Below are 27,451 nucleotides of genomic sequence, written 5' to 3' on the forward strand. Positions count from 1 at the left end.
CTTGACAATGACTGAAGCATAAATATATTAGGGGAATGCTCTAAAATCTAAATAGCTAATAAACTTGCAAATCAATATTATTGGGTGAAGATCCTATGGAAGGATATCCTGAACATAAGAAAGGCGTATGCAAACGAGTTAATCCTCTGAATGAAAATGTAAAATATGATTTTTTATGAATTTTTGTATATGCAGGTGTTATAAAAAGCGTTCACATTCTTCGTCTAGCCGGCATTTTAGCACGCTCTGCGTTGGGCCATTAAAAAATTTAAGTGCTGGCATGCGCCGCGTTAAAAAATGTCTTCAACTCGGTCAGCTTTTTTGGCCAGCAAAGTCAGCCAGCAAAGTCAAGGTGAAACGACACTGACCCCAGGCGCTTGAGTTAATTACAGGCTAACCGAAGGCATTAATCAATCACTTGGCCAATCGATCGCATTCGGAACGGATCCGTGCGTCCTCTGATTCATGGCTAAATGGAGAATGTTACCATTAAACGGCATTACGTGGAGCGCGTAGTGCAAACAATTTGTACGCCCACCCAGCACACGGCGTAACCTCACCTTTGTTGAATTAACCTTAGCGCGTGTTTATCAGAGACCGAATTACGGAATGGCAGGGGGCGTCACATCCTGTCCACATCCACGTCCACAGCTAACAGCAAACAGTGGGAGCTGGACAAACAGCCGCTGGACGGGAGCGGATTGTTTTCCACCGGCTCATCATCCATGGAAACCGTGACATTCAATGGCAAAGCAAATCATCTGAGTGACCTTCGCGAACAGCACAAAGTGATTAGCCAAACAACCAGCGCGATATAAACATCAATAAATATTTTTAAATTCGTATAACAAATATTTACCATTAGTTGTAGGTGGCTTCTCCAGAAGCGGTATTCCCCTCGATTGTTTTTGCAAAATTCCCGCATGGGAATTATGTGAAGATTTCTTTGCCAAAATCTTTAATGAACATGTGGCTACGAAACTGGATTCCACTAGTTATATTAAAAGAATCGTTTTTTAAATAAACTCAGTTTACGGCACTATATATATTTAGCATTTTATAGATATACATAGGGTATTTATTAACTGGTAAATACATATAAGAATCATTTGACAGTCGTATGCAATTAAATAGTATGTACAAAATCGTTCGACACTCACAAATGGGGGTATCATAATAGGGATAGCTACATAAATACACGTATGGTCTATTACAGATATAAAACACACCTTAGCCATCTAATAATTGGTCGTGAATGCACCAGGGGGCACTCCATACATATCTCTAAGGTATATATAGTATATATATTTCTAGATAATTGCAGTAGTTTGTATCCCGACACATAAAGTAAGTAACGCGTAAATCACACATTATAGTACACTTATATAACTACATCCATACACATAGAGAGTATTACGAAAATCATCGAGCGGAAGACTAGAAGGGTAACGCTACTGGAAAGTTATCCGTTGACGTGTTGTTTTTTGTTTTTTTCATACCGGTATACATTATCCTATAAATTCTTACTACTTAGCTTTACCAAAATTCATCTATATAAAGTTATACTTAATTTCAGTTCTGGGATTTTGCACTCGCAGAACAACAGAAAAAACCGTCGAGAAGTGACTTCTCTGCTCTACAAAAACGATCTTATAGATCCACAAATTCAAACCGTTTCCGTTTTGGATGATGATATACATCATCCTGTTCCGCTCCCTAATTGGGCGATATCGTCTTATTTACACAGCGATTTCAGTTTTTTTTCTTTGTATGTTTTTCCAAAATCTTTCAAAAAATCCAGAGGTGATTTATGTATTCCGGTTTCTCTCTTTTTTTGTTGGGATTTTCAGGGGGATTTCATTGCTGGAGATAACTCTTACTCTACTGCAGCAGATCCAGGGCGTGCAGACTCTCCACTTCCGGATCGAAGTTGGCATCGCAGGTGGAGAGCCAGTCCCAGACCCGCCGCCGCACCATCGCCTGGTCGATGGGAATGTCCAGTCCGTAGGTGGACATCATGCGCTTAAAGCGCAGCTTGTTCTCATCTCCGGATAGACGACCCTCCCGCTGGTTGAGGTAGATGCAGGAGTCCTGGTCGTGGTTGGTGGGCGAGATGAGCGTGGCCGACTTGGAGGTGGAGATGCGGCACTCCACCCAGCGGTCCTTCATGTATTTGGCCACCTCGGTGATCTTGCAGCGATCCTCGGGATCGTGGCTCAGATACTTTCGGAAGCAGCGCATCAGCCGGGGCGAGAAGCGCCGGAAGTTGTCCGGCACCTTGGTGGTCTTGCGCTGCTCGTACTTCATGAAGTTGGCATAGGACTGGTCCTTCACCCAATCGGCGGACTGCCACGGTGGATTGCCGGTGAGGATGTTGTACAGCAGGATGCCGAACTGCCAGGAATCGCTGACGGGCAGGCACTGGAAGCGTTCGTTCTTGATCAGCTCCAGCTGCTCCGGCGGCACGCAGCTGGTCCACGTGTGCTTCACCTTGTGCACCAGCATACCCTTCTTGGTGGTGGCCCCGAAGTCGCACAGCTTTACTCGCGTAAAGTCCGGCGTGAAGACCAGTATGTTCTCGATCTTGAGGTCGCGGTGCACCAGGCTCTTGGAGTGCATGAAGCCGAGGGCGGAGCTCAGCTGCTCCGAGATCAGTTTGCAGGCGTTCTCGTGCAGCCCGTTGGGTCCAATGTTGGAGGCCAAGTCGCCGTAGGGGGCGTGCTCCATGGCGAACACGTAGTAGTCCATTGTCTGGAAGGCCACCGCATAGGCGCTCAGTATGTGATGGTGATGAGACAGCTCGTAGTTGTAGTGGAACTCCTTCTGGAACTCCTTGATAGTGGTCAGCTCGGCGTGCACCGCCTTGAGCACCACCAGTGTGCTGGTGGGTCTGTGCCGGCACAGCAGGATCTTGGCGAAGCAGCCCTCGGCCAGCGTCTTCTCGATGTTGTACTGGTCGGCGAAGGTCATCAGCGGCAGCTCCACGTCCGGAATGAGGTGGATCTGGCCGCCATCGTTCTTGTCCGGCTTCTTGTAGATGCTGCTCCGGCGGCTCACGCTGGCCGCTCCCGGCACCTCCAGCCGCCCGGTGCTGGTGCTCGTCGGCGTCAGTGGGGTGCTGCATCGCTTCTGGTTGTTGTGGTTGGTGCAGGTGCTGCTGTTGTTGTTGCTGTTGCGGCTGTTGGTGCTGCCACCATCGCCGAAGGATCGGCGCAGCCGGAAGGAGAACGAGCGTTTCTCTGCAAGATCAAGAGCAAGAGAAGGAACTTGGTTATGTTTAAATATATAATAAATCGATCAACTCTAATCCTTACTCACTCCAGCTAATTTCTTATCAAAAAATCCAAAAATTTGTCAAATTTTTTTTTTTAGAAAATCAAAAAAGTATGGATAGACATGGTTAGCTATGTTTATTAGCAGCACAAAACATTTATTATTTTAGCTGTGCGTCCATTTTTGGCCAAGTTATGGCGATTTTTGTTTTTTGATTTTTTGATAAAAAATAAACCGTTTTTTTTCGATAGCATGTTATCCCCTGGTCAAAAGGGTTGGCTAATCAATCACAAGGTTAGGAACCCATAATAGATACATCAATATCAGGCCTCAATCAAAATACAATTAACTCTTAGCGCATGGCAACAGATCACACCTATGCACACCTCAACCGAACTAACCACAAACGAAACACAATGTTGTGTCACTTTGAGCCTCTTTAATTGGATTTATTTTTGTTCATTTGGCTTTTATGATTTACTGCCATCGTTTGATGTGCTGCTCCGGTTGCTTTTATGTGTCCATTTGTTGTTCCACAGTGCGAATTATTAATTTATCAGCCAGCGGAACATCGAAAAGCGTTTTACAGCCCTCCATAACGAGAAGGAGTCGCCCACGCCCAATAGACGATGAAATAGACGATGTCGTCGCCAAATTGTCTGTGACAAAGTTAGTGCAGAATTTGCGTAGATCGGCGGGCTGGGCTGGACTGCCTTCAATGTGAGTTATAAATATATAGTAGGTATATACGGGGACGGGCAGCAAAGACGTCAGCAGTTAGTCACTGCAGACTGACGATCGCTCCGATTTTTGGTATCCGCAATCTGCGTAGTGCCAGCCCCACAACACCACTCCCACCTCCACTGGCTATCATTTATAGCCGGGGCAATGGGGAAATCGCGGAAAATCATTTGATTTGCAGCCGAATGGGACACGGACAGACACATCATCTGCATATAGAATGCGTTAGCTGGAAAATCAAAACATTTATAGGGCGTGATGTGATTCTCTGTGATTTTCTCACAATTTTCGCGCGAATTTTTGTTGACACTAAATTTTCATCTATTCACAGCGATCAAAATCGTGGCTCTTGCTCGTATTTCATTTGGTGTCTCTGGGAGGGCAGAGGATCGGCGAATTAGTAATTACATCTATTCAAAAATATGTCCCGCTAAGACAAATTACTATCAGACGCTGGCGGAAAGTACTTTAGGCCCAGGCATGCGAGAAATGCAAATTTGCTCGAAAATTTATGAACGCCATTCAAGGTGGATGTGAATCCAAATATATGCATCAGTACTGCTACGGGGCAGTTTGTGAAATTTGCCTGATTTACAATATTAAATGATCTGCTTAATTTCGCAGATCTAAATTAAACAAGTCCGAGATCATTTATACAAATATAATAATATAAGTAAAGAAATGTTATGACTATAGTTTAAGTTAAGTTTTTTATTGACAGACTTTGGATTCGTATCTTCGATCCTTCATCGAAACTTAACGGAAATATATACTTTTTTTATTGTTTTTACAGGAAGTAGGGGTCAAGTATGTAGTGTTCTGCACCCCATTAACCCCCAAAAAAATAGACCCATCAGTTTGAAAAGTGCTCTTGGCAGCAAAAAGTCTAAGTTTTAGACGATTCTTTTTGGTTTTTTTCTAGCAGTTTCTATTTCCGTTCCAGAGGTAATTGGCTTACGTCCAACCGCAATGGTATCCCTCAAGAACTAACACTAAACTTGTTGGTCAGCCAGAAGATATGGGAAGACTAATTATAAATGGTTCGAAACCATCAAACAGACGAACGAAAGTCTCAGCGACCTGCGTGTGCCCATAAATCAAACTTTCACTTTCCCGCCATTCAGACCGCCTCCTGGCACACTCAATCCAAATGATATGGCCATTTCATCTTGATATACTCATTGCGGCAGAAAACACTTTGCATGCCGAAAATAGCCGAACAAACAAATGAGCCAAAAAAGGGTCAGCAGGCATTCCCACAGATGCAATTCGCTGGGCTAAATATACTCGTTTAGTGGAAGTCAGAATTTCCGTGAAAATCATATGCCCCCGCCGCCTTAGGAAAGGGGAGTCGTGTAAACAGTGGCTCAAAATAAACAAACATCCCGGTGGACGACGCTCGTCCCGAAGTGAAATGTGAAATGCAATTGCAACAAAGGCGCCAGGAGATGCGGCCTGCGAAAGGAAAATTATTTTGCAGTATTTAAAGGCGAACTGCCAATGCACTCAACAAGTTAGAAATCGTATACATAATCATATCAGTTGTAAAGGGAAATTTCAGCCTCTGTTTTCATGTGTATTTCGTCACATATGTACATACATATATCCATGTGATCCTTCAGATGAGTATTCATATGCTTGAAAGTAAGTCTATGCAGCTATGATAAATCCATTGCTTAGCTACTAATGACAATTAACTTTGTGTGTCTTGAAATTGGTCATATTGTATTTGATAATGCGTTGTTTAATGATAAAGACAGCGTCTAAAGCTCTGAAGCACTCGAGGATTTCCAGAGAATCGATACGCTCGCCTTGGGCAAAGAGCAGAGCAGAGCAGATGAGCCCGGCATCCAACAGCATCCAACTCTCGTATGAGTGACTGACAAAATGCCGTGCCCATACCCCCCAATCCTCGTGCTCCATCCCCCATACCCCAACCCGTATCCACAACGGTCGACGGTCTCCACCAGCGAGTGGTGTCCCGGTTCCCGCCTGCTTGGCAACCCGCCCGACACCGTGCGCGACTTTGGGGGCATTGCTGACGTCAATCGGCAAGTCGTTGTCGGTCGGCGTGCCACATACAGGCACAGATATAGCCCCACTCTCGGGCCAACGAGGCTGCCACTGGGTCTCCTCCATCGGATTGTAAGTTGCCTATTATTACAAAATAAACGCAAACACTTTTAGACCAGCCCCAATCCAGCCAGCCATGATGAATTGCCCGGGCCACAAGGCGTCGGCAGTCTGGAGACCAGAAGCCAGAGACCAGAGACCATACATAGAACACGGACCAGAGACTAGGGACCATCGACCGGACAATCCCCCCATATCGAGTATTTAAAACAATTGATCCCATCTGATTGCCCAATCAACGCAACTGGTTTCGCTTAATGCTTTGATGTGGACGCAAAACTTAAGTTGCTTTTCAGGACCTACGGCAACTCGGAAAAGTCGGAATGGCTTTTACGTGCCGCGTCTATAGGGTTGGTAGGGGGACCTACGACAATCTGCTGCCACGCTTCCGTTTCTCATGGAAAATTTAATCCAATTTCCTATATATCTACGTACTTTTTTGTATACTTAAGTAGTGTTTACAACAGCACTTGAAATGGGGTCAAGATAGTTCTATTACAATTAAGAAGATGTAATTTTTGGATTTTTTGTTGCTTCTAGAAGGGAAAACGATACTATCAGGTTGTTCTTTGTTTTTGCTTTCATTGTTTTAGCCGCCTGCTCATTTCCGCTTAAAAAGATGGAAGTAATTCATACCATTGGAAAGCATTTATTATTAATAAATTAGCAAAAAGGGAAGCCGTTCATCGCCAGCATTTTGACTACCTAATGAATAATCCTATTACTTTGTATGGGTTGTTTTGCGAAAATGCCCAATGTTTATTTTGAGGCTTGTCCAACACTTGCTCACTCGCTGTCGAACAAGTTTTCGTAAGCAGGGTATAACATATTATACAACAATTCAATAAAAATTAACGACTTGAAAGAAAATTTCCGCTGCGCCCACAAGCCAGACCAAAGGCAACAAAAACCAAAATAAACAAAAAGAAATAAAATTAAATACATATAGGTGTTTAACGTGCATATACAGCGAAACAACAAAACCCGAAATTAAATAAATAATATTAAGAGTTCTTTTTTATGTCTGGATCCTACGTCTTAGGCAGCGAATGAGTTTTGATACGAGAGCATTCAAATAATGCGAATTTTGTATATTTTCGTTTTTCGTATTTATAAAACACGTTTAAATCCGTTCGATTCGCTATCTTACCCTATCTCTTGGCCACCAAGCTTATATTTAGAAAAGTAGGCGTGTAACCGCCCCGCCCCAGTCCACCGAATATTGATATATGGCAGCACTCTAGTGGACCACCAGCCCGAGGCAGCTGCTCTTGGAGATTTGCGCACATGACCGTCACGAGCGGCAGGTGCCAGGTGATGGCAAGTGAGGATGTCGAGCTGCTGGGCAGGACGACAGGATCACGGAAAAGACGGATGGCTCCTTCAGAAACGCCTTCGTGCTGAGTGGCGCTTGAGTGGGTTAAAAGGAGATGGGGGCCCAAGAGGTGAGGTGGCTTCTTCTGGCCAGGGCACAGTGAGTGCGGCAAGTCGCCGCCCACGGCAGTGTTTCCATAATTTATTTTAATAGTTCCGCCTTTACGATTTATTTAATTTGCTCGCCTTTATTTCACATTATATCCGAGAGTAAAATGCTTATAAATAGCCTCCTGTGAAGCGAACAAATTTGTAATTACGCGCAAAACGAAAATGAATGGAAATCAACAGCCTGAAAAATAAAAAGTACAAACAAAACCGAGCACATCGTGTAAAAAATTCGTGTAGCTGACAGTTTTCAAGGTAAGGTCAAGGCAAGTGCCTACGTAAAATCATTTATCAAAGCTCTAGTAGATCGAAGAAAAGTCTTGCAAGAATCTTCCGAAATGAATAATGTGCAATGGAGCAGACCCCATAAATAATATCTGAATAGTTTGCCCCAGTCGAAGGTAAGGGTTTATATGTATAGATTAAATAAATTAAGTGGGCCATTTATTGGGGGTCAGTTTGGTGCGAGAAAGATGGAGCCCAATACTTGCGAAAATAATAAGAATCGCAAGAGGCTGCTGGCCAAACAATTGCTGTTTAATATCTCTCATGTGGTCTTGGGTGTGTAATATGTGTTCGCGGAACACTGAAAACGCTCGTAAATAATTGTAAGTAATGCTAATAATAATATTTGCATTGCAAACTGAATGAGGAAAATTCTGTCGGACGCGGCACCTGACGTCAACTTTAAGTTGCGATGAGTGAAATAATTAGTAGAGTTTTTTCCGCTTTGAGGAAGCGGATATTGGCAAAGGAAATCCATTGAATTGGTCTGCATAATTGTTCAGTGATTAATTGCCTGCCATTTGATTTGTTTATCCTTCAGTTAGAGCAATAAATTGCCGAGCCATAGTTTGCATAAGATTGATTAAGTGGCTTTAAACATTTCATATTTTTAACACTAACAAGTTTCTGAAATTTATAACTCAATATGCAATCATCCCAATAAGTGACTGCAATTTGCTGGGATAAACAAGCAAATTGTCGTTTTATGCACTCAAAAGTCGCATTTACTTAGGATGAATACACAGAGCAGTAAAATAAAAGTGGATGAGCATTTTCTAGACAGGCGAGACAAAAACAAAAACATTTCAAGAGAAAGCTCAATGGCAAAAACATCATCACGTGTATCTAGTATAAGCAAAAAACAGCGTCTAGACTATATACAAATTTCAAAACTGGTTGAAACTGACTTCTTTTCAAGTGGTTTTTGAACCACTGACCTGTGAATTGCTTTCAAAATGTTTCCCTATTGTCACATATTTGCAAAGATATCACGAGTTCAAAAATAAGGTGTGATCGAATAATATTCCTATGAAAGAGACATTAATTAGAGAAATAATATGGATGTTCAATCGAAATATTAGACAACATTTTCGATGACACACACATATAAAGCTCAATCTGCGTAAAATATTTTTCCATTTATATAAGAGACATTTATTGGCCCGACCAAATAGACGATTCATGTGATGTTTGAGCTGCAAAAGCGTAGCAAAAATTAATAAATTATTAAATACTACACACGTATACCCGTACGTATATTCACACGAATTAAAATATAAATGCTTTCTTCAGCGTCGGGAAAACAGAAGATGAGATGAAAAGCGTTCACCGTTTCCCCCACGCATTTCACTTCGCTTTCTCTTTTTTAAAAAGCAATCGCACAGTATTTTTGGACTCTGCCATTGTTTGTATTTGCACATTTTAATCCGACTTATTCTGGAACTAAAATAATATTTCATATACCACCTTTGTCAAAGTGGAAGCTTTAGACTTCAAACAGCCCTTGACTTCTAATTCAGTCTTATATTTTATATACAACTAGCATATTTGATATTCCAAAAATAGAGCCAATGTTACCATCCTGGCAAAGTCTGTTGCGCTGGAAACCACTGAAGACGGAGGGACTGCGTCGAGCAGCCGACGGAATAAAGCCACTGGAGACCATTGACTTGACCGCCAGTCCTGATGATGAACGTCCAGTCATTGGGCCACTACACGATAGCAACAATGGCCTCTACTCGTGCCCCATCTGCATGAGTCCTCTCGAGCAGCCGGTGGCCACCATGTGCGGACACGTCTTCTGCAAGAACTGCCTGATCGCCGCCTTGATTCCATTCCAAACCTGCCCCATGTGCAAGAAGGGCGTCAAGCATTTCATTCGCTTATACACCTAATTGCTGTTTAATTCGCGGGGCCCTTTTGTTCAAATTAGTTATCGTTGCGAAAAGTTATCCATACTGATATTGTACTGTCATTTACTAAAAGAGGATCAGCACCAGCAGCAGACACCTTTTGTACCATCAAATCTTTAATGTGATTATTATGAGTTTTTAGAATTTGCGAGCATATATTTTTATTGCGTGTCAATGGCAAAAAGCGCGTCACAAACGCACGGAGCAGAGACTCAGTGGGCCGAAGAGACCTGTGCAGTCCGACACAGACACAGACACAGGTACAGATACAGATACAGATACAGATACGCAGAATGTATCTTCTGCGGGGAGCGGCAACAGGCAGATATATACTTTATCTCTCGGTTAGCCATAATATTTCTAGCGCCGACAGCCGACGGCACGACCTTGTCCCACGGCTCAACGCGTAGAAAGCGAAAGAAGCTGACGGCAGAAGATCAAATCGGAATGATATAAACCACGCCAGAGCACTGGGGACATTCCTCTTGGATGCATTATGAAGTGCATATTTTAATGAGAAATTATTTTCCAAATGGTTTAGTAATTAAAATGAAGTGGCGTATTTCAAATTAGTATGGTTTATTGGCCTTTTTATACTGTTAACCAATCGTCTTGAAATTAGCTTAAGTTTCATTGGCCCACTTTGTACATATAACTACAAAGAGACACCTCAAACGAGAAATTTTTACAACATTCGCCCTCTAAGAATGAATTCTGTATGGTTTTCCCTCTTTTACAATTATCTCGAAAGGTTCATTGCACCTTCGCCTCCTAATTGAACACAATCAAAAATATTTTGCAACCCCTCGCGATAATTAATTGCACATTAACATTTTGGTGTTGAGAAAATACATCTTGAGGGCGCACAAGAAGCACTTGTCTGGTCCAAAATAGCCTAAACACATTACACCGAAGAAGACATCGCGCATACGCCGCGTGCGCCGCTGTGGCAATTAAAAATTCCGAAATCGTAAACACCGCTCAGTCGTGATGTGCGAAAAGTGGATATTTTTTTAACATTTTTTAAAATTAATTTTTCACAACTCAGTTTGGAAGGGAAAATGTAATGTTTCAAGACTGTTGAACTCTGGCCGAAGCCAGATTAGGAAAGTTTTTGAACGATCGATCATTGAGGATATAACATTTCACTCGAAGGTATTTTTAAACATTTACCTTTCGCCTTACCATTTACATTTGACAGCCGTCAATATTTCCGACACATTTTTCCAATTAGGGCGCATTAAATATGCGCACACTTTCCGCACTCTGCACTCACATGTTCGCTTTGTTTATTCGAGTGATATTGAAAAATCGTTTGGATATGAGCAATGTTTGTCCGAGTTCGAATTTCCATCATATCGTTACAGATATATGAAATGTTTTACTGTCTGAGGCCAAAATTGTTGAAGGCGGCAATTGGCTTCGCACTTCATTAATGATGCCCACCAAATAGGAATACGAAAAACAATTACGCATTTAAAAAGAAATACATGCCAACGGATTTTCCTGTGTGTACATTGTGCACAAAGATAAGTTGGTTGGCTCTCGGGAAAATCAGCAGCGTTGCAATTGGCTAATTTGATTTCCGTTCAAAAGCATTCGAATGCCGAAAGTGCTCGCAAATCGAATCAATCAAAGCACTTTTCTGCCGCCTGACTGATTTCAATCGTATAAATATTATATTTGTATATTTATATCTAACTCTCTATGCTGTTCATCGATTGAGAAGCTGATTTCTTTTTTACGTACATGTTTTTGGCAGACAAACCTCTTTTAAATTGCTTCTCATGAAATATAGATCTTTCACTATAAATCTGATCTTAATTAAAAGTGATTTTTCCTATCAGACCCATGCCAAACAAATTAGTTCTGCCTAAGAGATCTAATAGGCCACTGACGAAAGCGATGAGCACCCACATTGATGGATATCATCTAGTCTGCCTTGAAGGCAGCTCCATTCTACATTCACACGATTTTCTCAGACTTTCAGGCAGTTAGCACACACACACACACCCCTTCACGTACACGTAGTTTATAAACAAAATGGAACACAAAGTTGAGTTGTTCGAACCCCCAGTGGCATTCAAGTTGGAGCGCAGATCGGAAAACAGAGCAACCAAAGTGGAGGAGGAGGAGCCGCACCTGACGAAGCAGCTCAAGAAGCACTACGGGATTGAGGCAGAAGTTCTGGCGCTCCTTGTGAACTTAGAGTTGCGCTATAAGGAATACTACAATCTATACCATTGCGAAATGAAGGCACAGAAGATACTGATTGAACGGATATGGCTGCTAACACAGCGATACCTGATCCTAATCAGTTCGGAGCAGAGCTGTCGGTATCCCGAGGTCTACACCTTGTCCACCGAGGAGGCCATCATCAACGAGTACGAGGAAAAGCTGGAGGCTGTGCGAGCTTCAAAGTAAGTTGCATAGAACTTCCATGCCGAAATGATTCTAATTAAGGACTATACACTTCCAGCAACAAAATGAAACACTCGCTGTTGGAAATCAATCAGCAGTGCAAGGAGTTCTATGCCGCCTACGAACGTCTGGACAAGACCCAGGAAACGCCGTTCATCATGGGTGATAGCCATCATAGAAGCATCAGGTACCACAAGATCATGGCCGTCGACATATTCAACTACTTGTACGCGACGGTGCTGAAGCTCAAGTGCTTCATGCATCAGCTGGATCCCGTGAATCTGGAGAGTGTCGAGGAGTACCGCGACCTGCTCCAAAACGAATCCTTGATGGAGGAGTTCGAGGAGTATCTAAATGATCACTTTGTGTACTGCAAGTGCATGTACCCCATCCCAACCTGCCCCATCTTGAAGCTAAAGTGTTCGCACCAAAACATCACAAATTTAAAGTATGTCAGTCGCATCTAATCGAGAATAAAACGTGTAACAAACAGAAGCCCTATAAAATGACATTCGATTTATTGGGTAGTGATGGCTGCCTATACAACTAATCAATATAATTGAACCCATTAACTTTTGTGTGGCTCTGCTCCCAATAAACAGAAGCCCTAAACTATGCTCAAATTTTAGGCGATGCTATTGATAATAGAAGGCCAGCAGATTGGAATCCGTCTGAGGCTGCAGCTCCTCCAAGTGGCGCTCGAATTCTGCCCTGTCCTGTTGTAATACCAATATCCACTTCAACTGCAACGCTGTGTACTAATGTGAAATAAAGAACCCGATCGAAACATAGATAGATGTGAGCTAATCTGCAATTGAAAAGTGAAAGTGAAATGAGGGCCCAGAGAGATGGCGAATGTGACCTTTTTTCAGTCGCCACACTGTCATGGGCATGATGTGTTGCAGGGTCACTTCTGTTATCAATGGTTTTATTCACCCCTGAACTTTCAGCAGCGCCAGCAAGAAAACTTGTTCGAGGATGTTGCACGAGCTGAGCTGAAGCGTGTTAAATGCGATTCGGTCAGGCACAAGTCACATCCCGAGGATGATGGCATTCAAAAGGACCGCAGGTGGCACTTCAGTATGCAACTGTCGTGTGGGGCTCATCACAATGAACCCATTGAGGCAGAAGGACCCGTCTCTGCCCCACCGAGATGGCAATCAGAGCGCATTTGTGGGCGTCCCACAAAGGACACCACATTGTGGATGGTGAATTGAGAATTGTCGGGCATTCGCGCCCAAGGATACCAAGGATACGATAGCCACCTGGCTAATGACCGGCTGCTACTGTGCGCCTATGTGCTCATTTTAATATGGGCGAAGAAAATCAGAAGCTCGTGCGTCATTCGATTATGAGTTTAGGGTCTATCCCCAGCCGCCTAGTTTATTTTATACATTTTGGATAAACAAAATTCATGACATTTTAGCGGGCAGACCATGTTTATGATAATGACGTCGTTGTCATTTGTCGCTTGCTGTTCTTTTCTTCTCTCTCTTTATATATGTACAATATGTTTGTATGTACATATACATTTTTTTTTCTTTTTGGGCTGGTGTTGAAAGCAGGTTCACCAAGTGGCTTGTATTCCATGTGGGAGCTGTCTCGGTTTATTTTTAGCCAGGATAATTGAAAAGCAAGCAGAAAATGGAAATGAGCGAGGCGTTGGCGTCCACATCCTATTTGATTGAAATGAATCTCGTCAGTGTTGCGTGAGCTCTCTGTGAAAAGGATTCTTTACATAAACACAGTGTTGGGTCACCACTGAGCTCGGCTCGTGTGGAGTTGTCCTGGGCAAACAAAGGATAATCGGAATGGATGGCATACAACTGTGGGATAACCACTGGCAATTACCGCACTCAAATGATGAACTTTTCCGAGAAGCACATGGCCGTTAGGAAAATGAAAGGTTCCGGGAAAAGTACGAGCTCAACCAGACAGAGTGGGAAAGATATTTTAATGATAGTCTTGGATCAGCAGAGCAAGTAACATTAATCAAAGCAAGGGAACTGAACCAATGAACTCATAGGGGGCTTACATTTGAGTTGGAATCATAAGCAAACAAGACTAATATTAATTATAACTCGACCACTATATTTTATGATGATAACAAAGTTTTCTGGTAGAGTAAGTAGTTAAAATATATGGAAAAGCGGTAGATTACTCACCGATAGTGCCCATTTCTGACGATTTGATTTCCCTGATCAGTAATCCCAAATCCTTAATCCTCTCGTGCGCTTTTTAAGTACGGATATCCAAATAGCGTTAGTAACCGATTTTAGAAAGTGTCTTCTTGGCCAAACAAAATGTGAAAAAATCTGCGATCACACTTGGAAAGTCACATTGCAAAAGGCGAAAATCACTGATAATTGACTAGTTTTCGGTAAACAATAGATTTTGCGCAATTTCCAGCGCGAGGTGGAAATTCAAGGTTGCTTCACAATTAGAAATAAGTTGGCAGAACAAGATGAATGGGATATTTCAGTTGACTTGTTTTCTCGCCACGATTTTCTTTTTGTTTTCCCGAACCGATATTTTAAGTAGCGAGCAGTATAGGCGCAAAGAATAGATTTGGCAAACGGGGGAAAAATACACAAAACACAAGCAGCGAAAGACGCGACAGAAATCAACGCAGAAATCAACGGCACTTTCACGTCCGCACGTCAGGAGTTTTCCGTTATGAATGATTTCCCATTTCCCAGGCGGTTCGGTTTTTATATTTGCATGGAAAACCGACAGCCGAAGGCGCTCGCGTCGGCAACTTTAGCTTTTAAGCTCTTAAGGAAGACTACTCGCCATTTGAATTTGTGTTTCACTTTGATGCACAAGTAATACACTATAATTGTGTGAGGTGTACATTTAACTCCAGCCTGTGTATGTTTTTAATGTATATGTTTATTTCAGAATTCACACACACTTTTTTTGACGCATCTATTTACTTAATTGGTAATAATGTATTTTGTCAATTTCATTTAATTCTATGTAAGCACTCAAACTTCTTAAACTATTTGCTCTCTCTTTGCATTGGCTCTCTTGATTTCCATGTTGGAGAAAAGCTCTTTTCGGGAAAGCTTTCATCTTTCATCTGGCTGGCAGTAGTACTATAGTTTGCCACCGAATTATTTTGCCATGGGTTCAACGCATCCTGGCGAAAGTTCCTTCACTTTTTCAGGAGCGGATTAAGGTGATAATAAACTATTTGTAAGTACTTAGTAAGCATTTAAATGTGAATGGAGAAAACGAAAATTAAACTTAACAGTGTATTTATCTGGGCATTAAATGCCGTTTAAGTCCAAGCACATAGTACTCCATTCAGCAATTACCTGATATAGTTATAGTTTTAATTACATAACAATACATGTTTTTATGAGCTTCTTTTTCCTAAAGTGAGGATACGATTTTATGTAAATTTTGCAGTTGGATGCACTAATAAAAAATCGTAGTCATTACATCTTAACGAAATACGTAGATATACACTGACGAGCAAAACTGTAACACGAGTTGCATAGTCTAACTTCAACGGTCAGTATCTTCTCTCCTATTTTATGTACGATAATAATCTTAGTCTTGTTTTGTTGCTACTATATTTGACTATCGCTTGTGAAAATATGAAGCGATTTGATAATCTGGAATAAATATGCCGAAGCAAAATGTAAAAGAAGTCAAATGTTACAGTTTTGCACTGGGGTGATATATTAAACGAAAATTTTTTTTTAAATTATTTTAAAATTGAGTCCACAGCCCTTTTGATTTTTTTAGCTCCGTTATGCGATTTGGCATACTTTGGGTATACCGTAGCACCATTTCAGGAGGAATAGCGTACCAGACGTCCTTTGTTCTTTCCCACAGCTCCATCATTCCACTTGGAGGGGCTGCATATTTTGCCAGTTGGGATTTTACATGGCTCCACAAATTTTCGATTGGATTTATATCCGGAGATTGCGGTGGCCACTTCAGCGACTAAAGATTTTGCTTTTCCATCCAATTTTTCACTAAATTCGAAGTGTGTTTGGGATCATTATCTTGCTGAAATATGCATTTTTTAGCAGCAATACCCATATTTTGACTCACTTCTGGAAGATTTTGTTGCAAAATGTTTAAGTACTGTTCCTTCCGCATTATACCTTCAATTAACACCAAGGGACCAACTCCGCTTTTGTGTATACAGCCCCAAACCATTATGGATCCGCCACCGTGCTTCACGGTTTGCTTCACGTTACTTGGTGACTGGACTGTGGGATCTCTAGTCCAATACCAAGAGCGTCCATCTGACTCGAAATTTGGTTTTTCAGGTTATATGGTCAGATGAAACCAAAATTAATCGTTTCGAGTCAGATGGACGCTCTTGGTATTGGACTAGAGATCCCACAGTCCAGTCACCAAGTAACGTGAAGCAAACCGTGAAGCACGGTGGCGGATCCATAATGGTTTGGGGCTGTATACACAAAAGCGGAGTTGGTCCCTTGGTGTTAATTGAAGGTATAATGCGGAAGGAACAGTACTTAAACATTTTGCAACAAAATCTTCCAGAAGTGAGTCAAAATATGGGTATTGCTGCTAAAAAATGCATATTTCAGCAAGATAATGATCCCAAACACACTTCGAATTTAGTGAAAAATTGGATGGAAAAGCAAAATCTTTAGTCGCTGAAGTGGCCACCGCAATCTCCGGATATAAATCCAATCGAAAATTTGTGGAGCCATGTAAAATCCCAACTGGCAAAATATGCAGCCCCTCCAAGTGGAATGATGGAGCTGTGGGAAAGAACAAAGGACGTCTGGTACGCTATTCCTCCTGAAATGGTGCTACGGTATACCCAAAGTATGCCAAATCGCATAACGGAGCTAAAAAAATCAAAAGGGCTGTGGACTCATTATTAAAATAATTTAAAAAAAAATTTTCGTTTAATATATCACCCCAGTGCAAAACTGTAACATTTGACTTCTTTTACATTTTGCTTCGGCATATTTATTCCAGATTATCAAATCGCTTCATATTTTCACAAGCGATAGTCAAATATAGTAGCAACAAAACAAGACTAAGATTATTATCGTACATAAAATAGGAGAGAAGATACTGACCGTTGAAGTTAGACTATGCAACTCGTGTTACAGTTTTGCTCGTCAGTGTATATATATACATATTATTACTGTGTAATGCTTGCAAGTCAGAAATACTACCCACATTCCAGTTTAAACCAAACTCGAGCGTATCACTTTCGTCTTGTCAAACTCCCTGACCCAAATCAGAGGTAATTCTTAAGCGGCTCCGCCTTCAAAGTAAATAAACTTAATCTGGCGCATTACCTCAAATTACCAGGTTATGCCCACCCGATCCGAATATATCACCCCAAACCGCTCCACCGAAATTAATTACCGCCCCAGTTGCAGAAAGAAATGTGTTGGCAAACCCAATACCCGTCGGTTTTTTAATGCAATGCAAATAGAGAAGACAAGGATGGGCGGTCTCTTAACTTTGGCGGCACGCAAGGACACCGGAGTCGGAGTCCCAATCCTGTCAAAGGTGTTGCCGTGTGTGCTCCGCATCCGACAGACAACAACTTTGCCGCAACTCAGGCGAAAATCCGTGCAAAAACCGCTACGAATCAAGTTTTGCGGCCGAGTTGTCCTTGAACCAGATACCCTTTAAGGAGGAGACAAGGTGGCTCCGTTCCGAGCGCATGGTAACCCCAACGTAACCCAATAATCGCTCACCCCGATCTCCCATTGTGGTGGCAGTTAACTTGATTATTTTACAAATAATTGAAAAGTTTCCCTTTTCCTCGCCATTGCGAAAATTGCACAAATTGCGCAGACAATACTGCCGTGGCAAGCAGCAGTGCATCCATCAACCAGTCCTCCGCCTCCCGACTCCACAGGACACCCCTGACGTGGGCAACACTCGTGGGCTCCCAGTGACGACAACGCCAGCGATGACACCAACACCAAACAACAGCGATGACGACGACACCCACTGGCTCTTCCACTCCACGGAGTCGGTGGCAACAAACAGGTATCGTGCCAAAACATCATTCACATGAGGAGGATTACGCGGTGCCGAGGAGCATGTGTTTCGTTTGGGCTCCGGAACTGGGCGAAAGCACTGGAATGGGTCGCACTCGTATTTGCATTTCATTGAAAATATTACAAAAATTAACTTAAAATTGTATAGAATAGTCGTTAACTATAGATCTCTTAGGCATGTTTGAAAATCCATCTCCAAGTCTTCAAATTACACACATTTTGTAGGCACTTAGCTTATCTAATCAACACTATCTCACCTCAAGAAATACCTAGTACTGCTCTTTGAAAGTAGTTTTATGTGAACATTGAGAAAGTATCGGGCACAAAAATCCATTCCCATTCGACCTAACCCAACGTGAAAAGTGCAAAAACTATGCTCTCCACCAATAACATAGATACAGACCATCACTACCATTTCTCAAATACCCTTTCATTCAATTGGAGTTTGTAAAGAAGTAGATAAATAAATTAAAATCGGGAAAAATGGTTTTAATATATACATTGCTTTAAGAACATTAAAGGAATTTCTAGAGAATTTCTAGAGTATTTAAAGCCCAGAACATGAATTGTATTATCCTATTCAGTGAGGGAATCCCGACTAAGGGCAAAGGCCAGGACAAGGAAGCCACCAAGTTGAGCATGTACCTATTAATAGAGTCGTTGCCGAAGTGAACTTGTGAACTTATTTCTGGCTCAATGGTTGCCAGGGGCTCCGCGAATTAACAACCCACTCACCCAGTGGCCCAGTCCGCGTGGCAAGTGCTGGTACTCAGTCGCCTGGCGAGGCTTCCGCCATGCAGACGCGTCCAAGCAGTGAACCGCATCGCAGCCGGGATCAGGTGACTGATGGGGATCGCAATCGGGATCAGCCCCAGAAATGTGCCAGTGCCACGTTGGCCAAGAAGCCAGTCACGCCGCCGGCGGCACCTCCACCCACGCCATCCAACCGGGTGGTGGCTCCACTGACGGTGCCCGTGATCCAGCTGACGCCCGCCCAGAGTGACAGTCCTGCGAAGCTGGGTCGGCCAGCCACGCCGAAGGAGTGCGCCATCAGCACTCCCGACCACAGCAACAAGGAGAATCAGCCAGCAAGGACTCCACCGCCGAGCAAGACCTGCCCCCTGGGCGCACCCACCAACTACGTGGCCAGACGCACCTGGATCACCACCGAGCGGATGAACGAGCTGCGGCGGAAGGCGCAGGAGGCGGCCAAGCAGAACAAGATCTTCACCATCCGCGGCTGCTTCAACTCCGTGCGGAACGCCCTGCTGACGAGGGGTTGGGTGGAGAAACTGGACGTGCACCGGAAGGTGATGCCGGCGGGTCAGATGACCTACGAGGACCTCACCCAGCGACTGCCCAAGAGGAAGGCGGGCGAGACCCGGCGGCAGTATGTGCAGAAGTGCGAGCGCAACATCATGTCCCGCTTCCTGGAGCACATGCCCGTCGACTTCCTGTGGACGAACCGGAAGGAGAAGTGCGACTACATCGACCAGGCCAAGAATCCCGGCATGACCATCAACAAGTTCCACCGAGCGCCGTTCACCTCGAAGGAGGGTCTGTGCAGCCAGCTGCGCGACTTCCACTGGTTCTTCGAGGAGGGCACCGCCGAGATGTACTTTCCCAGGTGCTACAACGTCTGGAGTCCCGAGGAGCTGGGCGAGTTCATCGAGAACTTCAAGCTGACCGCCTGCGTGGCCTTCCTGCGGGCCATGCTCTGCAAGTACCACAAACAGGGCTCCGATGCGATCTTCTCTTGCAGCGGCAAGATACCCTACTCCGCGATAGACTTTGCCTACAAGCGGCTGGTGGAGTTCATCGACAGTTGCCAGCACAACGACATCGACTTCGAGGATCCACCCAAGATTTGGGAGCACGACTGGGACGCCTTCCTGTTCCAACACCAGCAGCTGGTGAACGAGGACGGTCGCATCCAGCACGACGGTGGCCAGCGGCTGGAGCCGATGGTCAAGAGCTGCCTCTCGCTGGTGGACAAGATGAAGGTGCACTGGCCGCAGTATAGCCTGGATGGTTATCAGAATCTCTGGATCGTCAAGCCGGCCAACAAGTGCCGGGGCAGGGGCATCATCCTCATGGACAATCTCAAGAAAATCCTGGGCGTGGTCAATCCCTCTATTGCCTCCAAGAGCCGTTATGTGGTGCAAAAGTACATAGGTGAGTGAAAGGAATCAGCTTAGCATGGTAACTTCAACTTAAGCTTGAATTGCTAGGAAAACAATCAAATTCGTTGCACTTCTTAGCTTTTTTAAGCAGACCATTACATTTCGCAAATCGATACCATACCATAGAGCATCTTAAGTGCTGGCCTAAAACATAAAAACATAAACAAACATACGGAAACTAGGTCGTAAATCAGTACGGTGCCAAAGTTGCTGTTCGAGCTGCTGTTTTGTTTCGAGCTCTATGCAGGCCTCATTTTCGACGAGCTCGAATCGTAAGTTGTGGCGCCCCACGCACGCACATGGCCCAAACATCACAGAGCCACGGGCTTTCAGGCCTACAGGCCTACATAAATGCATAAATATTTGGCCTAAAAACGCAATCATTGCTTTTCACGCTGTCGTTTTCGTTTTGCCAGCAGTCGGAATTTTCCTTACGGTGCTGTTTGCCCCAGAAGTGCAACAGGTTTGCCGCAAGGATATTGATTTATAATGTCATTGTCATTGGTTGGAATAAAGATAATCAACTGATAGTCACTAATACAATATATTAACATAGATAAAGAAGTTTCCTTACCCTTGTCCAAATTTTTATTAATGTAAAAAAGATTTATTTAAGTAATTTAATTAAGTGTTTAATTCTACTTGCAGAACGCCCATTGATACTGTTTCAAACCAAGTTCGACATTCGCCAGTGGTTTCTGATAACCAACACCCAGGTGAGAGGACAGCAAACCCACTTCATATCATCATAATCCTCCTCCTTACTCAATTCATAGCCCCTGGTGGTGTGGTTCTACCGGGAGAGCTACCTGCGATTCAGTTCGCAGGAGTACAGTTTGAGCAACCACCATGAGTCCGTGCACCTGACCAACTACGCCATCCAGAAGAAGTACACCAATGGAAAGCGGGACAAGCGACTGCCCAGCGAGAACATGTGGGATTGCTACTCCTTTCAGGCTTACCTCCGTCAAATTGGCAAGTACAACATGTGGCTGGAGCGGATCTTTCCCGGAATGCGCAAGGCCATCGTTGGCTGCATGCTGGCCTCCCAGGAGAACATGGATCGCCGGCCCAATACCTTCGAGCTCTTTGGCGCCGACTTCATGATCTGCGAGAACTTCTATCCCTGGCTGATTGAGATCAACTCCAGTCCGGATTTGGGTGCCACCACCAGCGTGACGGCGCGCATGTGTCCCCAGTGTTTGGAGGATGTTGTCAAGGGTGAGTTAATGACGTGAAACAAAACCCATTTGATTAAAGATCTCTTCCAGTTGTTATTGATCGCCGAACGGATCCCAAGGCGGACATGGGTAACTTCGAGCTGGCCTACCGCCAGGTCGTGCCGCCCACACCTGCCTACATGGGTCTCAATCTGTTTGTTAAGGGCAAGCAGGTGCTGCAGAAGGCGAACCATGGTGGCGGTCATGGCCACTACTACTACCAGCAGCAGCGAAAGGAGCGCTCGCTGGCCACCAGCAGCGTTTACCGCCAGCGCTCGGCCATCATTCATCCGGCGACGAGTATTTCGCGGATCCACCGGGCCATGCCCACCTTCAATGCCACCGAGTACATGGAGAAGTACATGGTGGAGCCGCTGAGCAGCAGTCGCAGCAGCTTGTGTAGCCAGCAGCCACAAAAGTCACCATCGGTGGCTTCTGCCCTTACGGCACCGCCGTCGGGAGCACCCAGCTCATACATCCTCAAGCAGGCGAGCCGCTCCATCACCCAGCTGCTTAGTGCTTCCCACAAAAGGAATACGGCGGGCTCCCTTTCGGGTGAACCTGCTCAACCAAGCACCGCATTGCCACCGAAACGCCAGCGGAGCTGTGGACCTCGTCTGAGTTCCACGAATCCCGTGGAGAGCACGGAGAAGAAGTTCAAGATCCTGATCAAGAACTATTCGTCCAACGGAAGTGAGCAGAATGCGCGACCGGAAGTGCTCAACTCGTCCACGGCTCCGGCGATGAGCGAGCGGAAATGGCGCAGTTTGCGCAACATTGCGGCCACCGCAGGCAGCAGCTCCAACTTTGTGGCCCGCTCGAAGGGTGCACCTCTGGTTGCTCCGCCCAGCTTGCCCACACGCCGCCTAACCCGCACCAAATCCGAGATCGACAGCACGGGCATGCACGCCATTGGCAGGACCTTTGGCCGGAAGGCGACTGGTCCGAGGCTGCCCATAAGCATATCCGTGCAGGCCCTGCATCGCGGCGAGCCCATCGTGGCGGCTCTGAAGCAGGCCACCAGTGAGCTGCAGCTCTCCCAGGCACAGATGATGAGCCCCCGAACCGCGCTGGCCAACAAGCTGAACGGCTCCACGCTGATGGTTCCCGCTTCGCCACTTCCGGTCGGCTGAAACTAAGTTACCACTCCAGTACCTCAAAGGTACACTTGCCGTACCTAGGCAATAAACCGGGTGGAGATCCATTACCCAACCTGGGTACAGTTTTCACTTAGCCTGTGAATAAACTGCCCTTTAGACAACATAATATTTAAACAAGTTAATTCTTATTAGGATAACAGATAGAGATTATTTTGTGAATATATCTTTAAAGGAATTTAAAACATAAAATATAGTTCGGCAGCTCTATAGCAAATGTATGAATGTTATACCCTTAAAAATGTTCGCATCTTAATTAATTATTAATAATTAATTGATTCTCTTGATTTGTACGAAAACTTCGGTATACGTAAGTTAATAACACGTTATATAAAGAAAATAAATATTTATCTATAATATATTTAAACACATAGTATGTTTAAACAAAGCTCGTTAATAATACACCATATTCTAGCATTATACAGACTTCAGACGAATTTATTGCAAAAATCGTTATAAAAATCTGCGAGTGTTATTGTATTCTATTAATGTTATATCTTCAATAAATTTAAATCGATTTGGGAATTGATGGTCCAGATTGAGTTCCACTGGCGGTAAACCACTGATCCTCGGATCTTTTGGCTAGAACTTGGAGTACTTCGATTTTTACCAAGCGGATTCTGAAACGTTCAAAGTTTGAGTAATTCGTTTTTACCATTAATCCGACTTACTCTTTCTGTTTTTTCGGTATGCAAACCAATGCAGCTGGGCTGTATTTCCTTACACATATTTATTACTACTACGGTTGTGCACATTCTGTGTATATTTTTGTACCAACTGCGATAGGTTCTAAAAAAGCAAAATATTAATATCATTTCATTACTTTGCTAAGCGGTACGTACTGCCCAAAAATTGTGTTCCATTCCGCACAAAAGGGAGTTCAGTTTTTATAACCAAAGCTAGTCCATCTCCTTGGGGACTTCTTACTTTGGAGCTGTATACAGTAGTGCCAGATTTTCCCGAGCTGTTGGATTTAATATCACCTTGGGTGCCAAGTTCTGCGACGATGGCTGCACCGAGGCTGCACTCGAGCTTCCAACAGACGCAAGTTTCTATAGATATTAAATACACATTAGATATTGAGCTTCTTAAGTGATGTTTTCTAGAATTTTGAACTATTTTTCACGATACCTTCTTCTTGGTGATCTTGGCAGTGGGTGTCTTCACATATTTAACTGGAGCCTCAATGGCCTTTTCGACCTTCTTGGTGGATGAGCTCTTCACATTGTTCAGAATTTTGCGCAGGAGCCGTGTCCTGGGGCTGTTCCGCATCCTGGGCATATTTTCGAACAGGGTCATCTGCTTGCCATTCAGTTCCAGCGGCTTGCCATCTGCTCCCTTGTTGATGCTGTAGTTCACCTCGAAGGCCAGCTCGAAGAGTCCGGTGGCAGCGGTGGGGTTCTTCGGCAGATCCACCACCACGCGGATGCAGTCCTTCAGAACCATCGGGCAGATTCTGGCCGTGATCTCCGTGGATGGCGACAGATCCGGCGTCGAGTTGATCTCGATCAGTATTGGATTATAGTGCTCATCGAGCATGAAGTCGCAACCGTACAGCTCGAAGGCATTCTGCAACAACTCGGTCTCGTCCAGACTGGCCATCACCACGGCCACCAGGTTCTGCTTGAATCCGTTGTAGGTCTTTGCCCACGACCCGTCCGGAGCACCCATCAGGCGTAGGTAGCTCTTGAACTGGTCCAGCGACCACATGTTGTTCTTGGGCAACCGCGAGTCCCGGTTGCTCTTGTTCTTGTACCGCTTCTGTACCGAGTTGTTGGTCAGGTGGATCGACTCCCGCAGGTCGTCCATGGTGAACTCCTGCGAGCTGAAGCGCAGGTAGCAGTCGCGGTACGTCCAGATGCTCACCTTGGTGTCCGTGATGGCCAGCAGCATGTACTGCCGGATGTCGAACTTGGTGCGGTAGATCAGCAGGGGTCGCTCTGTGAGTAAAAGCTTGTCAAAGGATCGATTGTCTCTACTAGGATTTATCAAAATCTAATCGTTTGCTAATTTAATAGGTTTTTATAGCTCCTCCAGATACCTACTACAAATTGGATACCATTCTTACTCACCTATGTACTTTTGAACGATGTATTTCTTGTTCTGATTGTTTGAGGTCCACTGCAGGATGTCATCCAGGGAGCTGCGGATTACAATGCCTATGCCACGCGACTGGTAGCCGGGCTTGAGAATCCACAGGTTGCGGCTGCCGTCCCAGCGGTAATCCGGACGTAGAGAACCAATCTGGTCGAGATACAGACCCGCCAAACGGGCGTACTCGGTCATCACCTTCTCGTTGACCTTGAACTTGGCGTTGGACTTGAGCACATCGGTGGACTGCACCATAAACGTCTGATTCTCAACGATCTCCGCCGGAGTTGGCGGCTTGATGCGAGCATCGTCCAGCGAGTAGTGCTCCGCCTGGCGCACCATCTTCTTGACCTTTCCGAGTGCAAAGTCCAGAGTGGTACTGAATATAGTACCGTTCTCGCTGATCAACTCCGCCGGCTGGTGCTCCCTCACGTAGAGCAGCAGGGAGCGGGCCTGCGTCTGCTGGTAGTCCTCTATGAAGGCCATGCGCTCCTCCAGATTGTTGCCGCCCAGGCGGTAGAAGCGCGGGTAGCTCATTCCGCAGACGCCGTCCTCGCGGTACCAGCGCTCCTGCTCGGCGCAGCCTACCAGACCCACCTTGGTGGAGAAGTCCAGGAACTGGCTGCGGCGCACCCGGTTCCGGAAGGGTCTGACCTCGGCGCAAAGGTCACGCTGCCCCTTGCCCTGCCAGATGAAGAAGGCCGGAAAGTGGTTGATCATCTTGGAGATGACCACCGCCTCGTAGTCGTTGCCACGCCGGGCGTGCTCCAGCAGGGAATCCTCGGACATGCTCTGCAGCTTGGCGTGCCGCGAGGCCGGAAGCTTCTCCAGCCAGCCCCTACGCATCAGAGCCCGTCTAACCGTGTGGTAGTTCCCGTATACGGTGAAGATACGCCGATTACGGTACGCGTCGATCACACGGGTGCGGTAGACATTTCGCATCTGACGCTTTTGGGCTTCCGGCGCCGTGGGCGAGCTGGTCGTGGACCTGGTCAACGGCGTTACGCCTCGTGCACGGGCTAGCAGATTGCCAATGCTCTCGGGAGTGTAGTGACGGCCACCCACGCTGCTGCCGCCCATGGATGTCGAGCCACCCAGTGCTCCGTAATTCGAGAAGTGGCTTCCGAGGCTGGTGTTGTTATTGAGGCTGGTCAGCGGCTTCTGCACGGAGCACTGCTTGCACAGCTGGACGAGCTCCGCGTCCAGGTTGTGGATGAGCGACTGGATCTTTGAGACGGGATTGTAGTACCGGTTCCGGGTTCCCGCAAATCCTGCCGGAGTGGTGCTCTGCGTGGTCATACTGCTGGCTGCTGCTCCTAATCTTCTCCGCTAACTCCGTGGATGAATGTACTTCCTGCTCTGCGTATCCCTAACAGTAGTGGCCGTGTCCTGGGAGTGGCCGTGTCCAGCGACCTTGCCCCTTCTCCCGAAAAGGGTGCTTGATTTGTGGGTGGTTGGGCTAGTTGCCAATGCAGCCGGTTGCTCCGTGCAATTAACGTGGAATTTTGAAGCAGGAGCCAAACAGTTTCTAACAGTATCGCATGTACTAACGAAAAGTCTTGATTGACTTAAAAAACATTTCCTTGCATAGACAAAAAAAATTTGAGACCAAAAAAAGGGGAGGAAGCCTTTGACGAAACGAATGTGAAATTGGAATTGGCACACTCAAATCATAGCTTACTGCTGTGACAGACAACCAACAAAATTTGCTTAAACTGAAATAAATTTAACATTTTTAAAAACAAATATCATAAGAGTGGAACATCCAGACCGCCTCGTTCAGTAACAGCGAATTTCACAGAAAATATATACTCGTTTAGTTGCTTTTTTTTTGTAATAAATTTTAATTTGTAGTTATATTTTCATCATTTGTTTTTGTTTTTGTGGTTTGCTGGTTTGCTTTTTTCTTTCAAATATATATGGTACATATAAAAAACTCCTAACCGGAATTTTTACCTAATTTGCTTGTATTGCATTCAATTTTCATGTTCACAATATTGTATAAATATATTTACATAAGTAAGTATAGTAATCAATTTTATATTTAGGTTATGCATTTAGTTTAGTTACGCTCATTTATAAACTTCCTTTTGTGGAATTTTCAACAAAAGTCAACAATTAAACCGATCCTTGTTCAAATCAACTTAGATATTGTGGATTTAGTTAGTCAATTAAGGTTACACATCATAAATATTTGCTTTACTCTCGGTTTTACTTAGATAATGCTACAGTTACATTCATAAATAAGTTTTCAGTTTTAAGAGCTTTTATAAGTTTCCTTACACGTTTGTTTTTCATCTTTAATTTGCTAATACAGTTGAAATAATTTTATTAAGTATTTTCTTGTTGTTAGTGTTTTATAATATATATTTTAGTTTTTTAAATTAATTTAAGCATATGGTATTCATTTTTACTGATTTTTATATTTTTTCTATTTCAACTTAAGGACAAGCGTTAGTTGCAATTTTGGTTGTTTGTACAAATAAGTATAAACTTAAACTTAATGTACGTCAAGACTCTAAAACCAACATT

General features: G+C 44.4%; 5 protein-coding genes across 5 annotated transcripts; 3 read left to right on the forward strand and 2 right to left on the reverse strand.

The window, feature by feature from the left end:
* Positions 1-1,750: 1,750 nt before the first annotated feature.
* Positions 1,751-14,937, reverse strand: LOC6527036 (serine/threonine-protein kinase meng-po). The gene is made up of 2 exons (XM_002088094.4): positions 14,414-14,937; positions 1,751-3,239 (listed from the first exon to the last, which is right to left on the reverse strand). The coding sequence occupies exons 1-2, from the start codon at positions 14,424-14,426 to the stop codon at positions 1,882-1,884; spliced, it is 1,371 nt and encodes a 456-aa protein (XP_002088130.1). The 5' UTR covers positions 14,427-14,937; the 3' UTR covers positions 1,751-1,881.
* Positions 9,403-9,983, forward strand: LOC6527037 (E3 ubiquitin-protein ligase RNF114). The gene has a single exon (XM_002088095.3). It carries the CDS (start codon positions 9,486-9,488, stop codon positions 9,807-9,809), a length of 324 nt encoding a protein of 107 aa, XP_002088131.1. The 5' UTR covers positions 9,403-9,485; the 3' UTR covers positions 9,810-9,983.
* On the forward strand, positions 11,781-12,754 carry LOC6527038. The gene is made up of 2 exons (XM_002088096.3): positions 11,781-12,247; positions 12,307-12,754. Exons 1-2 carry the CDS (start codon positions 11,871-11,873, stop codon positions 12,713-12,715), a joined length of 786 nt encoding a protein of 261 aa, XP_002088132.1. The 5' UTR covers positions 11,781-11,870; the 3' UTR covers positions 12,716-12,754.
* A 3,883-nt stretch (positions 14,938-18,820) lies between the features above and the next one.
* LOC6527040 (tubulin glycylase 3A) lies at positions 18,821-23,098 on the forward strand. The gene is made up of 4 exons (XM_002088097.4): positions 18,821-20,443; positions 21,100-21,167; positions 21,228-21,672; positions 21,723-23,098. The coding sequence occupies exons 1-4, from the start codon at positions 19,063-19,065 to the stop codon at positions 22,802-22,804; spliced, it is 2,976 nt and encodes a 991-aa protein (XP_002088133.1). The 5' UTR covers positions 18,821-19,062; the 3' UTR covers positions 22,805-23,098.
* Positions 23,099-23,240: 142 nt separating this feature from the next.
* LOC6527041 (tubulin glycylase 3B) lies at positions 23,241-26,584 on the reverse strand. Its single transcript, XM_002088098.4, has 5 exons — positions 24,901-26,584; positions 23,960-24,768; positions 23,671-23,880; positions 23,500-23,617; positions 23,241-23,448 (listed from the first exon to the last, which is right to left on the reverse strand). Exons 1-3 carry the CDS (start codon positions 26,216-26,218, stop codon positions 23,752-23,754), a joined length of 2,256 nt encoding a protein of 751 aa, XP_002088134.2. The 5' UTR covers positions 26,219-26,584; the 3' UTR covers positions 23,241-23,448; positions 23,500-23,617; positions 23,671-23,751.
* Positions 26,585-27,451: the final 867 nt, after the last annotated feature.

The sequence above is a fragment of the Drosophila yakuba genome, chromosome 2L, assembly GCF_016746365.2.
Source record: "Drosophila yakuba strain Tai18E2 chromosome 2L, Prin_Dyak_Tai18E2_2.1, whole genome shotgun sequence".
Taxonomy (NCBI): Eukaryota; Metazoa; Arthropoda; class Insecta; order Diptera; family Drosophilidae; genus Drosophila; species Drosophila yakuba.